Below are 15029 nucleotides of genomic sequence, written 5' to 3'. Positions count from 1 at the left end.
GCTCCCTAATGGAATTGAAGTTCATTGCCAGATACCCAGCATCCATTTGTCTGACTCATCAGCTAATGAAATACTGGGAAGGTTGCTGCTCCAGATACTTTTCTCTGACAGCAAAAATCCTTATCCACTAAATATGAGCTATACAATGCCCAGCCCTGAGAGACAGGAGGGAAGAGAAGCCGAGCCAGGTAGGTATCCGATGGAGAAAGCAGCCTGAATCTTTTCACCATTAAGCCAGAAGACCCATTTCTCAGCCCTGGTGGGCTTCAGTGCCCATCTTGCTGTTAAGGCCTGAAAAACTGGCACGTTTGCTGCCCTGCAGAGTACCTAATATAGAAACCAAAGGGCAAAGACCTCAGCTGACCCCTGACTATTCAGTTTATCCATGAGAAAATAAAAGCCTACAACTTGGCCATGGCCTACAGGTTGTTATACAGAGAGAAGATGCCAACAGTGAATGGAGTCATTCCTTCTGCAGACAAAGACAGGAAGCCTGAGGAGAAATGAGGCCCAAGATATTACAAGGAAAGCAATAACCATGGAAACACTCGTTAGAAATGGGGTGGCTTCTATGCCACATTAAGTTTCGAATTCAGTACCTTAAAAAATCAATGCACAAAACCCACACACAAACAAAACACTATCTCATAACTGACACTACAGGCATAATGGAGAGTGACTGTCATGCTCTATAGCTGTGGTATTATACAGACAATATATTCATCATGGCTCTCCACACCCCCCTAATCTATTAATGTGTTTCAACGAATACAGAGTTAGATTAAAAACAACCCCAAAAACTAGTGCTAGTGGAGTGCATATGGGACAGATCCTAGGGACCCAGATACTAGGGTCCAGTTCTTATCCTCCTGTAACACATGTTGGTGAACTCTAGTGAAGTGGATTCTAATTAAGACTGCAACATAAAAGATGGAGAGACTCAAGCACCACATCTTGGGATGGAAGAAGGCAGAGTTCTTCCACCAACACAGTGATAAAAGAAAGTCAGCCCAACACAAAGCACAGAAATAGAAGGGAAACAAGGTATAGATTAACCCAGAATCCATAAACTGCATCTATACTAGCAAACGAAACAGTATCAGGGCATATTCCCAGGCACTGGAGCCTGAGAGTGTCTATTAGGAACCTTATAGTGTCTACTGGAACCTGACAAAGCCTGGCACAATTTTGACTCTGGGCAGCTAGCACTCCCCCAGATAATTTTTCAGCCCAAGATTTAGCTTGGTGCAGAGACCACTCAGTGGTCAGTTTGGGTACTGATGCCCATTGTAGATGGTAAGAAAGTTTTGTACTGTGGATGCAGCCAGACTGTGCTAGCTGCCCCCCAGGCCACAGAACAGGTCCTGACATTAACAGACACACCTCGACTAGTTCACTAAATTTGACGTAGGTATAAAGAGCAATAATCACCTTAGCTTTCATGCTTCCCTGCCTTTTGCAGTAATTATCAACAAAGCTAGCTGATTTGAAAAATATTTGCATTTCAGTTGTACAATGTTCACTATGGGTTCAGGGTCCAGTCACAAAAGGCAAGCAGCTCTATAGGAAAGATCTGAAGCACAAAACCAAACCTGAGTCAACAGGGGAATGAAAAACAAGAATTTTAGACTTGTCTCCTGTAAGCAACACAGGTAAGTGTGAGCAACAATGTGCCCTGCATGCAGGGTCTGACATGCAATTCAGCAGCCAAGCACTAAAGTGATGGCAATAAAGAGATGTGCCCAGACTGAGACAATCCTCCCTCTGAAAGATACCCCAAAAAGAGAGGAAAGCAATTCTGGAATTTCTAAATTGCTGTACATTTCTAGTTTGCTAGGTCCCAGTAGCACTCTGAACAGGGTATGATACCAGAGCCCTTCCCAAAAATACTGTGTAAGCACAAATGTAAGGGCAGTGTGGAATTCACCAGTACTTTTTCAAAAGAATAAACAATATCACCCTCCACCCAGAAAAAAAAATCAAGTCTGATTTGTGAAAAATGTTTAACATCTAATTAATTTCAATAATAAATAACAAATTAATGTCTGAAAGCATCACAAGACAGCAACCAATCAACAAGACTATGCCAAAACAGCTTTAAAATACTCAAAGTAACACTGAACCGAAACATACAAACTTCTTTCCCCACTTAATTTTCATTCCTCCTCTATCAAACTCTGTAAATTATTCATAAATCTCAATTTATGTCTAATTACACCATTGAACCTAAAGTAAATGCACACCCTCGCATCCTATCGCTAATTAAGCTTTTGTGAATCTGCGTGAGCTTTGAACACCACCACCAAGCATAACAAGCGACACAGCATACAAAGTGTGATAACACTATACTCAAAGCATACTAATATGCTACCCAAAAGCCTGCAGCACACCATGCAAGCTAATATCCAACAGTGTGGGGATGCCCTCTGCTGGGATAACCTACCACACAGCCAAGATGTTAAACCTCCAGCCTAAACCATTCCCCACTTACCTAAGCCAAATGCTGGCCCCTGCAAGTCCCTGCCAGCTGAGGGTCTTTGCCTGCCGTCCCTCTGCCACAAACCCTGGCTGCCGCTGGCCTCTCCATGTCTTCACTCAACACTACTGCCATCTTTACCTTGGTTTTGGTGCTGGAAATGCAGCAGTAAGACTGGCTGAATCCAACAACCTCAGACTGATGCATTTAGAATCACAGAATGATTTGCGTTAGAAGGGACCTTTAAAGATCACCTAGTCCAAACCCCCTGCCAGGGGCAGGGACATCTTTCACTAGATCAGGTTGCTCAAAGCTTCATCCAGCCTGACCTTGAACACTTCCAGTGGTGGGGCATCCACAACTTCTCTGGGCAACCTGTTTCAGTGTCTCACCATCCTTATAAAAAATTTCTTCCTTATATTCAATCTAAACCTACCCTTTTTCAGTTTAAAACCCTTGCCCCTTGTCTTGTCACTACAGGCCCTGGTGAAAAGTCTGTCCCCATCTGTCTTATAAGCCCCCTTTAAGTATTGAAAGGCCACAATAAGGTCTCCCTGAAGCCTTCTCTTCTCCAGGCTGAACGACCTTTCCTCACAGGAGGCGTTCCAGCCTTCTGACCATTTTCATGGCCCTCCTCTAAACCCACTCCAACAGGTGCATGTCTTTCTTGTACTGGGGACCCCAGGGCTGGATGCAGCGGCACAGAGGCAACACAGGGGCCTTACACAGCACCGGCCAGGTCTCGCAGAGTGCATTTTCTCAGGTCAAGTCCCATACATCACCCAGAGCGTTCTCACACCTTTCCAGTCTGGAAGCACTGCTTTGCTGTGACCCTTTGGACCCTTTCAATTTGACATCCTCTGACAATTTTCCAGGAGAAAGGCATATCAGCATGTAACAAAATTAAATCTTGCTTTTCCTGGTTACCACTCACAACCCTTTGAAAAGAGTCAGTGGATCCTATGGCCCAAAATGTCAGGTTAAAAAAAAACCAAATGCTGCTCCAAAATACATTTTATCATTCCTATTAAGCATACAAACTCCCACTTGATTAATATTAAAATATTTTTCTTCTGCTGCCTGTAATTCCTTTAGGTGTTGATCCTGCAATGATCCTCTCCCCCTCCATGCCTCTAACTGAACTCCGTGAATACTGTTGAGCTAACCCCCCACCACCTGTAAGTCAGCCTGAGTGCACGCACTTCAAGGAGTTCTGTCAAGTCACAATATCAAAGGCTCAATCTACTTCACTTCAAAAGAGTTAATCATGCAAATACGGCAAACCATGTGCATATTTGCCAGGTCAAGACCCTATTTGCCTGGAACAATTAACATCCAACATAGAACTGAAAGAGAGACAGGGATGGGTTGAATATTTTTTGCACCAGGAACAAATAAGTAAGTTGAACATGATCAAATATAGCTAGAAGGTTATGAAAACCACCAGGAAGTTCAAAGTGACAGCCTGAAGTTTGCTGCTAATCCCTCAAATCTCATGCATGTGCCTTGCCCTCTTCTTCAGGAGAACCTCATGCATGAAAGTACACACACCAGAATGCCTGTAGGATACAAGCCTGGGACTCTCAGATGTGCATGGGAGAATTTGATCCCACTCAGTATTAATGTGATTTAATGCCTCCTTTCCCTAGGCTCCTTTTAATGACCCATTTCTGACCTCAAACTTGTCTTCATATGCTTTATATTTACTGCAAGGATTTCAATGAAAGGGAGGCCTCAGATAGAGCTAACTCAAGCCCTTTGGCCAGCCAATACACACTAGTGAAGAGCACTCTTGACTTTATAGTATTACATGAAATACTTATGGCTACTGTGACTTTCTTGTTACAAAGCCCACTTCTTAACACTGTCACAAAATGGAGGTACAGCAACATTGTCCTTTATACAACCACCAGCTTTGGATTCAGGAATCAAAAGCATCCCTTCTCATAGAGAGCACAAACCAAGCCTTTACTTGTAGACTCCCAATTCAAGCCATACCAGAATTAATGTTGCTTGGTGACCTCGTGGGTATGCATTATGGTAGATTTTAATTACATGACCACATGCTGTTCTCCCCACCTGTTTTGCCTAGCAGAAGAGCAAGCACTCTAATATTTCTTTTTAATCAACATGAATTCTTAACGGCTCCTGAACCTATTGCTACACTGAGCAAGGATTATTTTCCCCCCCCCTCACATCACAGACATTATAATGTGAAGGAATTTATCTTCACAACACACCTGTATGGTCAGGAAATAGCAACTCCAACGCACAGATTTTGAGGCCCACAGAAAGAAGGCCAACATATGCAAACAGGCAATGAAGAAAACATAGATGAATACACACCCACGTACTTACACTCCCTCATTTTATGAGAGGAAGACAGTTCTACAGTAAATTCCTCCCAAAAATGTGCTGTGCCTGTCAAACACCAGTAGTTATTTGTTCAGCTTTGAAAAAGAACAAACTTGACTAACAAAAGTAACTTGTAAAAAAGAAGCAATTAAACTGGGCACAGATAGAAAGAGAAGGCACTATAGGCTGGGTGGATTTTTAATAAGGCTGGGAAGAGAGAAGTTAATTGCTAAAAATGGTAAGGTGTGGCTAGAAGAAATGCGTTTAAGATAAATAAAGCCTTTTCTTCTTCTCACAGAAAATGGCAGGCAATAATTAAATATCACCTTTGCAGCAGTACCTCTGATGCAGTACCAAAGATAAAACCAATTTCACTCTTTCAATAGGACAAGAGTATTCTGACCTTTGAAAGAAATGCAGCTGAGTTTTCCTTCAGTTACCAAATATAACCTCAAGGTTAAGCAGTTCTACAACCCATTTGTCCTACTTTACAAATGGCATTTTTTAAATTAAAAAATCCCTCCAGTTTCTAAGAATTTAGATCTGAAAGTCATCACAGAAGTGAATTTCTTCTTCTGTTAATGTTTCACAAACATTTCAATTAGAAACACTATGATACGGATTTTGCATAGTCCCATTAAGGCTGGGGAACAGGGAACTCTGGATTGCTCAGACCCACAGTAAAGGCTAGTAACTCCACACGTCAGATCCTGTTCATCTGGTTTTGGTCATAGGCCCTTAACATCTCTTGATCCGGTGTGGTCTAAATCACAGCCCAGAGATCACAGCTAGCTTAGAGGATGCTTCTGTCCTGCTCACCATCTTTTTCCAGGGGATACAGAGAAGCTATTTGAGCAATAAATGCTGCTCAATCACATGGCTGCCTGCAGTTGCTCACAGCCTAATGCACAGAAAGCCAGTTTCGCTGCTGCCACCTAGGGCAAGAGACTGTGGAAAGCAGTCACTTCAACTGGAAGCAGGTGTAAGAACAGCTAGACAAGGAAAATCAATTTAGCTAATATTTCAGGGAGAGAAAGAGGGGAAGGAGGAGGAAGCAGAAGAAAGACAAAGGGTCTCAAAACACAGACCTGGCTCCTGAGGTAGCCAAAATTGGATTAACATATCCAGAGCCAATGAAAATCCTACCACGCCTACCCGTCTTCTCTAACCTATACCTATCATGCCAGCACTGTGACACTGGCTCCTTCCTCCAGCCTCTCAAATTTGATAATTTCAACAGTAGCAAAAATAAGTTCCCTCTCCCATCCTGCTCGCACACTTGGGAAGGCAGAACAACACACAGTTGTTTCTTTTTCCTCCTTCAGATGTCTCATCTCACTCACTCTTGCTATATAAATTTGATGTGTTTGACCTGCTGCCCAGCGTAACCTCATTCTTCTCTGCTGTTCCCCAATCGCCTGGCTCTCTTATACTTCACCTGCAAACTCTCTGGGGAAGGGTCGCTGTTCTTGTTTGTGCTGGTACAACATCCAGCAGAACAGGGCACTACGCAGACACTACGGGTGCAACTGACCTCACCTGGCAGCCACAGGGTTGGGGTTTGCCTCCAGGTTAAGACAACTGCCTACATGCAGGAGGTGTCTCAGCTCTCATCACAGTTAGATATAGTCACTACATTTTGGCAAGATGTGACTGAAACTCAACTCACCTCAACACAGGCAGCTAGTGGTACCTTGGATGGTGTACTGTAGCTCACCTCACTCTGTTCCAGGGCGGTGCCAATGCCTTTATGTCCTGTGTCACATCTGCCAGCCCTGTGCAGACACCTAGGATAACTTAGTGTTTCTCAAATGGTACCAGCCCTGTATGTTATGCAAAGTGGATTCCCTCACACCATAGATGCTCAGCTACATTATTCTCAAACAGTACTGCACTGACTGGGATGGGAGCTTAGAAATCCGTAGCAAATGTAGGTATCTAATCACAGAGCGCAGATTGTTCTGCGTAAAGACAGGCATCTCATGCCACCTGAGATGCTTTGGGATATCTAAGGGGCTTGCATGGGGCAGGCAAATATCACACAGGACTTATGGGAGACCCGCAACCTTCTGAAGGCTAGGTGAAAAATCCCAGGGCACCGCCGGTGGTATAAACAGTGAGTTGTGTGCAACTCAATTGAGCCTTAAGCATTTTAGCCTGGAGTTGAAGCCCCCTGCCCCAGCTGTCTAAAATGTAGAATGCTTTCCCTTTACGGTCAAAGAAGAGAGGCGTTTCCAGAGGATGAGTCACCTCATTCCCCTTCTCCCCATTGACCATAAAAGCAGGGACAGACTCAGATTAAAATATCCAACTTACAGTGAGATAAGTTAGGACAGGTGAATCCCTCTGTTCCTTTCAGTAATACATACAGAAAAGACTCATCGGCATGAATTGATGCAAAGCACCCAACCTCCAACCTCCTAGCTCAGGGTTTTAAATTACTCTCATGTACCAAACTATGTATCAGACTTAGTCAGCTGAAAAAAATGTATCAGATGAGATAAATGTTATTCCCGTCAGACTACACCAGTCGTCTTCTTCCTGAAGAATGAAATGTCAGGAGGTCTGACCAGAGAAAGAATCAGAGAGGTACATTTCACTTGAGAAGAGCAACTAAGTGCTGAAAATCATCCTAGAGAGAGCCCACATGGGAACGGACAATCTGAGCAAGCAGGGGGGCCACAGTAGGAAGTCTGTTTCTCCTCTTTATAGACAAGCTGATTTTATCTACTTTTTATTAAGTGAAGCAAAATGTTAGATGACAATAGCCCAGTTTAACACCTTGGGTTTAGTCAGGTTCTTTCTTGCACAGAGCTGCATGGAAATATTACATAATATAAGCAGGCATTGCTGCAGAAAAAAAGCGATTCCACATCCCCTTATCTGCCCATGTCTGGCCCTTTCCCTGTCCTAAAACAAACTTTAGTGGGGCTATGCAACTCGCAGGCTCAAGAAACAGGTGTAAATTAGTACTAAATCACAAACCCCCAAATAGCCATTTTTAGCCAGGAACAGTACCTCAGCTGATGTTATAGAATAGCCACACGACACTGGCATACAGAAGGAAGCATTGCAGGAGCAAGAACAAGCGGTCAGGGACAAGGAGGGACAACAGAACAGACTCTTATGCCAGCATTGCTGCTTTTACCATAAAGTTATATATGGCATAAGGAGTGCAATAAATGTATGAGATCTCCTCACCGTGCACCTCTTCACAACATTGACAGATGCGGCTTTATCTGCAAATCAGACTGTGTAAAATATCCATTTATCAGCTATCTTCTACGGAGTGTGAGTTACACTAGGGCTAATGGCCTACCAGGTAACCACGCACTCACATCACTCTGACATTAGTCATCCCCAAAATATCTGAAAAGAGCAGATGTTCACAGCATGCAACAGGGTGCATCTCCTTAGAGTCCCTTTATAGTCAACAGACAGAGAAACGTACTTCTTGGGAGTTCTGTTCAGCAGACAGCTAAAGCAGATCAAATGAAATGTACCCTAAATGAACCTTTTTCCATCGACTCAATAGACAGTCTCAGGTGAGACAGCTCAAGTGGACGTGCACATGCTATAGATAACCTAAAACAGGTGAAATAAATCTTGCATGCTATGTTTTCAAATCTTTACTGCACAGGTATCATGAAAAAGAACAATCCAACTCAATAATGTTTTATACCTACACTTCCTTGTAAAACTCTCTTACTAAGGATTTTAAAAACCATGTCAAGGCCAATAGATCAAGGCTAATAGGTCAAGGCTAACCTACTGCAAGGTTAATTCCTCTTATTGCCCCACATGATTCTCTCTCCATTCAAGTAAATTATTATATATTTATTTCATGTTCATGTACGAAGTCCCAGTGCTGATACATGTATCAGAGAAACTAATTTTGTAGCAGGACTTATAAAAAGCTTAATTGGTTTCTATTTGTTGACCCATAATGCAAAATACCTTAAAGGCAACAACAAACAGTCATTGTTGCTTTGAGCTCCTGGAATAAGAACAATTAATATATGTATTATACTCCTATTGCAGAAATGGTACAGACTGCGTTGTCCTACCAAGGACCTTAACCCAGGGGGGCTGTGATGACAAAGTATCTGCTACATCAGGACCAAAATAATCAAAGCTGATTAAGAAAGTGATCACTAACAGCACTGATTAAACATTTACCATAAATTGAACTACATCTTCAGGCTTGTGCTTTGCTGATTTGAAGGCAGCCAGTCGGGTAACAACGACAATGCGATACTCTACATGGCCAGACATCATCCTCCCACGGATTTCCTGGTATTCCGGCACTGACAAATCCAGCCCCGTGTGCATATTCTGAATTTGCCTAGGGAAGAAAATACATGCAGAGTTCAGACATTGGCACAAAGACTTTTAACTGACCCTCTCCAAGGATCCAGTTCAAAGCTCAAGAAAGTCAGTGCAAAGGCTCTCATTTCAACAGGACAACAGACAGACCCTACCCCAACACTGTTCCTACTCCGCAACAATACAAATTTGGACATGGCCTGCTTCCTATATTCTATCCCAACGCACCTGCCACTGGCCACCGCAGACAAAATGCCAGGAACATAGCATTTCTGGGAACAGAAGATGGGTGGGGATTCATTCAGGAATGAATGAAGAACAGGACTTCACTCACAGGAGTTCAAAGTGCTGTCCTACCCAGCAGGGCAGATGAGAGGATCCCATTATCTCTCATTACCGTTTGTTTTGAAGCAAAGGTCTGTTCACTACAATTCAAACCAAGCCCTATCCACCTCTCCTTTGTCTTAGGACATCCCCAGGAATGACAGAGACAATAGCTGAAAGAGACCACGAAAGTAAGAAGGAATTTGCTTGAGTGCAGGGACAACATGAGGTTTGTAAGAGCCAACCAGGGAACTAGATTAAAGCCTGAAATACAAAGAGAAGTTCAGGAGGAGACTGCTGGGCCAACCACACAGTTTCCATCTGTGGAGGTCCTTGAGGAAAATTAGAAAAACACCTATCAGGACTGAGCAAGTTAAAGGAGTACATGATCTCTTTGAGAGGAGTACATGATCTCTTTGAGTTGCCTTCTGGTCTTGACTGTCTGACTGACAGTCTTGTTGCCAAATAGCAGAAAGGGTACACCAGCTAAAGTATCTCAGCTTTCCCACGAAAATCCCACTGGAAACAAAACCACCTGTCCTTTCACAACCAGTTAAAGCAGACAAAGAATCACTGCATTAACCTCTGAGAGCCGCCAACAGTCCGAACCACCCATGGCTCCTCTCAGAGGAAAATGCAACAAGGGCGCTGCTACTGCAGTTTACTCAAATCTTTTTCTTCTCCTGCCAGCTTCAGATCCACTGAACCGTAGTGTCGCCTCCCCCCTGGATTCCCACCCAAGGAATTATTTACGACATTTTTGCAAGAGGAATGCCAGGATCATATTATAGCGCTCACGCATCAAGAGTAAGACCAAGCAGCTGCTGTTGGGGCAAAAGAGAACAGTATGTTTAATGAAATAAACAGTCTGTTTCAATAGACTGGAAACCAAAACCGATCAGAGATCCTTTCCCCAAAGTTACCCTCATGCCAAGCCACAGCAGAGTCACTACTGCTGTCGCTGGAGCCAAATACTCTGCCAGAAACAGAAAGAGGTTTAGCATCCAGAGCATTGAATACTCTCTGAACACATTTCCGAGTGCATCCTTCCTATGTGTGAATGTTTTTGAATGAAATCAAAAGCGACTGTTTAAAAAAAAACAATTTTCTTTCCATTAAACATTTTTTCTGCCTTTTTTTTTTTAACCTTAGCCATATGAGGAATGTCAAGTTCCATCTTCCCTGGACTTCTTGTGGATTGCAGAGGTGCCTTGTGGAATTCTTGCCTCCTTCTTTACGAAGTTTAGATTCATTAACACAGGTGTCCTTTCACCTAAGGATACATGAGGTGTACGAACTTAAAATACACTTTAAAGAGGTTTAAACAATCTAGTTTCAAACAAAGTTTCAAAAGACTCCTCTCATCATGTCAAAACTTGACCAGTTCTTCTGAAACTTGAGTTTTCCCAAGAAGGCAACCTCTGAATCTCCAATGAAAAACTGAATAAAAAGCTTTTTAAAGAGAGTATCTCAAGAGTTCACCATAAATCAGATAGCAACAAACAAGGGCACACGCCCAATTTTGTACCCAATCCTCTTTGCAAGCCATTTTTAAAACATCAGGGCTTTAACAACAGCTCTACCGTTGCCAAGATTTTATACCAGGTACTTAAACGCCATGCTGTTTGCTCCAATACTGTTCTCATTTTCTGCCAGCCAAGGACTTGACTTTACACTAACAGACAAAATTTTGTTCTCAGTTACACGTTGTCAGGCTGTAAACACAGAATCAATAGTGCTTATGTATAAATACATAGGTGCCTGGCTTTTACACAGCGGTCTGTTGAACCTGTAAGTAACAGTCATTATCTGGAGTGTTGTCTCCCTCAGTGGCAGTCAAAATGCTGACTCAAGGGACACCTGCCAGTAAAATCAGCTGGATCTAGGGTTTTTAGAATACACTTGCAGCAGAGGAAATGCTCTCCAGATGTGTAGTCGCTCAAAAGTTGTGACTGCAGCTATGACAGCAAAAAGGTCTGTCGAATGGTACTCAGGAGTGACTTACTTCTGTTAACACAGCCACAGAGTATAAATGACAAATTAACCTGCTTTTCACCTCTGATGTAAATAAAAGGAAAAAACACCAGTAAACCATCCTTATTTAGCTTAAACCACCAACCATGTACAGATGTTCTTAGATGACACAACAACAACTTCACTGTAAGAGCTGCTGCATCAAAGAGTTCTAAGAATGTCATGAAGTTAATAAGTACCTTATCTACACCCAGGGTTTTTCTTCTGAAGTTTTTAAAAGTCTCAGCTAAAATGACTGTAATAGAAAGCAATTAGAGGTAGGGGGAATAGCTACATTTTTGTTTGTTTGCTTTAGGCCTTGTGATCACTTTCATTATCATCTCTTACAGGAAACCTACCACTATTATCTCTTCCATAGCAACAGGATTGTGTGTTTTTTTAAATATAAAAATGATGCTAAATGAACAGAAATCAGCAAGGAGGCTCAGACAGATACAGCGTAATATCCAAAGCACATACTAGTTCTTGTAATGCCTTAGTTTCAAAATAAGCAGCCCCAGTGTTTTAATTCATTCGATACTCTTCTTGTTACCCAAATGGAAGCAGCACCTACAAATCCCAAGACAGAATATAGTTTCATTGTATTTTTCACATCAAACACAATTATTTTTACACTAGTAGCTTTAAAAAAGAAGCAAAGGGAGAAAGCTGGTTGTTTAAATTGGACACACAGGTTTAGTGCTTCTACTCCTTATTTAAATCTAGCTTGTATATCTTTAAGTTACGCTTTTATCTACAATACAGACAGTTCAGGGGAGACTTGGGCACATGGTTAACTTTCCTGACATGAATCACTTCACCTGAACACAACGAGACCATTCATACCAGTAACACTGTGCTTGCACAATCCGATCATGCAGGATCGGCATGGGACGGAGGAAGGGGAGACTATATAAAGGTCAGCTGAACAGAGCAGTTCCCACAGTTCGCAGAAGAGCCACAATTTTTCATTCCTGTCTTTTGATGTGCATATAATGTAGAGGCTTTGTATTTTAATTAATCTGATTTCTGTGCTGAAAGGCTAAGATGGGAGAGAAGGGAAAGTAGCCACTGCAGGCAAGAAAGCAAAGTAAGGGATGCAAGAGCTGTGACCAGAGAAACTTTATCCCAGTGTCTGTGTGGGCAGGAGAGTGGACTCTGCACTTTCCGCCTTGATAAAGTCAGCCCCATCAGCAGCACCCAGCTCCAGCAACCTCTGCCCGAAGGGGACCAAACTGTGACGACCCAGGTCACAGTAAAAGGACAAAAAACTTGTAGAATTAGTTTATTCATTAAGTGAAGGCAAAGTATCAAACACAAATTAGTCAGCAAACGTTTTTATTTCTCTATATAGTCTAACTACAAGTATACAGATTATTAGTTATTTATATTACCACAGCAACTAGGAATCCTATTCCCAAACCAAAACCAGTATGTATAAAGAGTGAAAAAGGTCACAACCATACAGCTATCTTATCTCACCAGCTAGAAAATATATTCAGTTGCTAAAGCCTTAATCCCACACATACATACATATCCAATATTATCACTGAAAGCATTCCAATATCAGTGGGACAATTAGCAAGTGGTGAAGTCTACTGACTGTAAAATAAATCCAGGTGTTCGGATTTCCATTTCCAAGGCTAAAACCTAATATAAAGTCAGTCCTACAAAACATGTATGTGATTTAAGTCAGATACATTTGAGGGTTCAAGGCCACTGCTCCAAAGGAAGTCAGGCCCTGATATAGCCAAATATTTAAGGATTAAAATAATGGCTTTGAAGTTAATGTGATTGAAATAGTTTCTACTTATGTCCTAGGAGGTAGGTGCGAGAGTCAGGACTTTGCTGAATCAACACTTCTGTTTCTCGTGTCACATCTGAGAGGCAACTGCTTCCATGTGGTCTCAAATATCTCGCAGGGGTAAAAAAAAGACAGAAATATCTCTATCATTTCTCTATAAAGATTGCCACAAGCGTTTTCTTCTTGAGGCACTTCTCTTGAGAGTTTATTTGCCACATCTAGGAAAATACAGGTTTTAAAATTCAATGCAACTGAAAACAGCGCCACTGCACCCACCTGGTTTCAAGAAGGTGGGAAAACAGAATAAAGTTATTTTGCCCACCCCTGGCCTAACTTCAAGCCAGACAGGCTCCCTGCGGCCTGGTGGACAGGAGGGACAGGGCGCAGGGCACGGTGGCGGGGAATGGGGGTCAGCCGAAGGCACTTACGACACCACACCTCAAAGACACCGGTGTACACTTCAGGACGAATTTTAATTCCTTCTGACCCACCTCGAAATACTGACAAGGAAAAGATGTTTCCGGAGGGTGGGAGCACACGTTGGGTGCCCAGCAGTGTCAAAGTGGAAGGGAAACGACCCTAAGTTACCACAGAGTAAAGGACCAAACGGCCGGTTTTACAGAGGCCAGGCCAGATGACAACGGTGGTCTCTGCCGGCTGTGAAATGCCCAAAACCTCGAGGAATCGCATATATCCGAAGTGTCTTGGGGGCAAACCCACGCACCAGCAACCCGCCGCCCACCTCGGCCTCGCCTCAGCGCCTCCTCAGCGCCCGCCGCTCCGCCACCTCCCTCAGCGCCCTCCCCGGGATCTCCGTGAGGCGCCGCTCGCCGCGCTCCGTCCCTTCCCTTCCCTTCCCTTCCCTTCCCTTCCCTTCCCTTCCCTTCCCTTCCCTTCCCTTCCCTTCCCTTCCCTTCCCTTCCCTTCCCTTCCCTTCCCTTCCCTTCCCTTCCCCGGGCGGCGCCCGCCGCCAGCGCTGCAGGGGTGGCTGCGCGGGCCCTGCCCCGCGAAGGGAAGGCCGCGGCAGGCAGCTCCGCGGCGGCTGCGCCCACAGCGGCCGGCGAAGTTGAGGCGGGCGGCGGGGTCGCTGCTCTCTGCCCTACCCGGTACCTGGTGGTGACCAGCACGGCGGGCGCCGGGCTGTGCTGCATGGCGCGGGAAAGCGGCGTCGCTCCGGATCGGCGCCAGCCCAGGCGGAGAGGCCGCCTCCGGCTGTCACGGGGTCCCGCCTCCCTCCCCTGGGGCTGGCAGCGGCCGCCCTGCCGGATGTTTGCCGGCGGGCGGCTTTGGTGCATAAACGATCGCTGGGAAGAGCGGGGGGAGGAAAACGTCTGAGGGGAGAAAAGAATTGTCCGAGTCGTAGTCGGCAGGATTCGAACCTGCGCGGGGAGACCCCAATGGATTTCTAGTCCATCGCCTTAACCACTCGGCCACGACTACACCGACGGGCGGCTCTTTGGGCACGGAAGCTCCACTAATCCACCCGCTCCTCTCTTTCTTTTTCGTTTATGGGACGAAAACATTTCCCCGGTGCTATCTGTGTGCCCTCCTCCTAAGTGGAAATAGCTTGCACGCCTCCATCTGCCTTAAAATAACCCGCACGACGCTGCTCGAGAGCGTTAGCTTCAATAAAAACCAGCCCGGTGGCTGGGTGCCGCCTCCGCGGCAGCCCTTTGGCCTCCGCCGGGGCAAAGAGCGCAGCCGGGCGCAGGGTGCTGCAAACCCCCGCGG

At 44.3% G+C, this 15029-nt stretch overlaps 1 protein-coding gene and 1 non-coding gene across 2 annotated transcripts in view; both read right to left on the bottom strand.

Moving 5' to 3' along the window:
• The window catches only part of HS1BP3 (HCLS1 binding protein 3), a 51001-nt gene extending 36485 nt beyond the window's left edge, over positions 1-14516 (bottom strand). The window contains exons 1-2 of the mRNA XM_076332706.1: positions 14409-14516; positions 9011-9176 (exon numbers count right to left, since the gene is read on the bottom strand). Of these exons, the coding sequence (XP_076188821.1) occupies positions 9011-9176; positions 14409-14449 (207 nt within the window). The 5' untranslated portion in view covers positions 14450-14516. The remainder of the gene's footprint in view (positions 1-9010; positions 9177-14408) is intronic.
• Positions 14517-14656: 140 nt separating this feature from the next.
• TRNAS-AGA (transfer RNA serine (anticodon AGA)) lies at positions 14657-14738 on the bottom strand. The gene has a single exon. It is a non-coding gene; the product is annotated as a tRNA-Ser (tRNA).
• Between the last annotated feature and the right edge of the window lie 291 nt (positions 14739-15029).

The sequence above is a fragment of the Aptenodytes patagonicus genome, chromosome 3, assembly GCF_965638725.1.
Source record: "Aptenodytes patagonicus chromosome 3, bAptPat1.pri.cur, whole genome shotgun sequence".
Taxonomy (NCBI): domain Eukaryota; kingdom Metazoa; phylum Chordata; class Aves; order Sphenisciformes; family Spheniscidae; genus Aptenodytes; species Aptenodytes patagonicus.
Note: the sequence above shows the minus strand (reverse complement) of the source record. Positions and strands in the feature narration are given on the sequence as shown.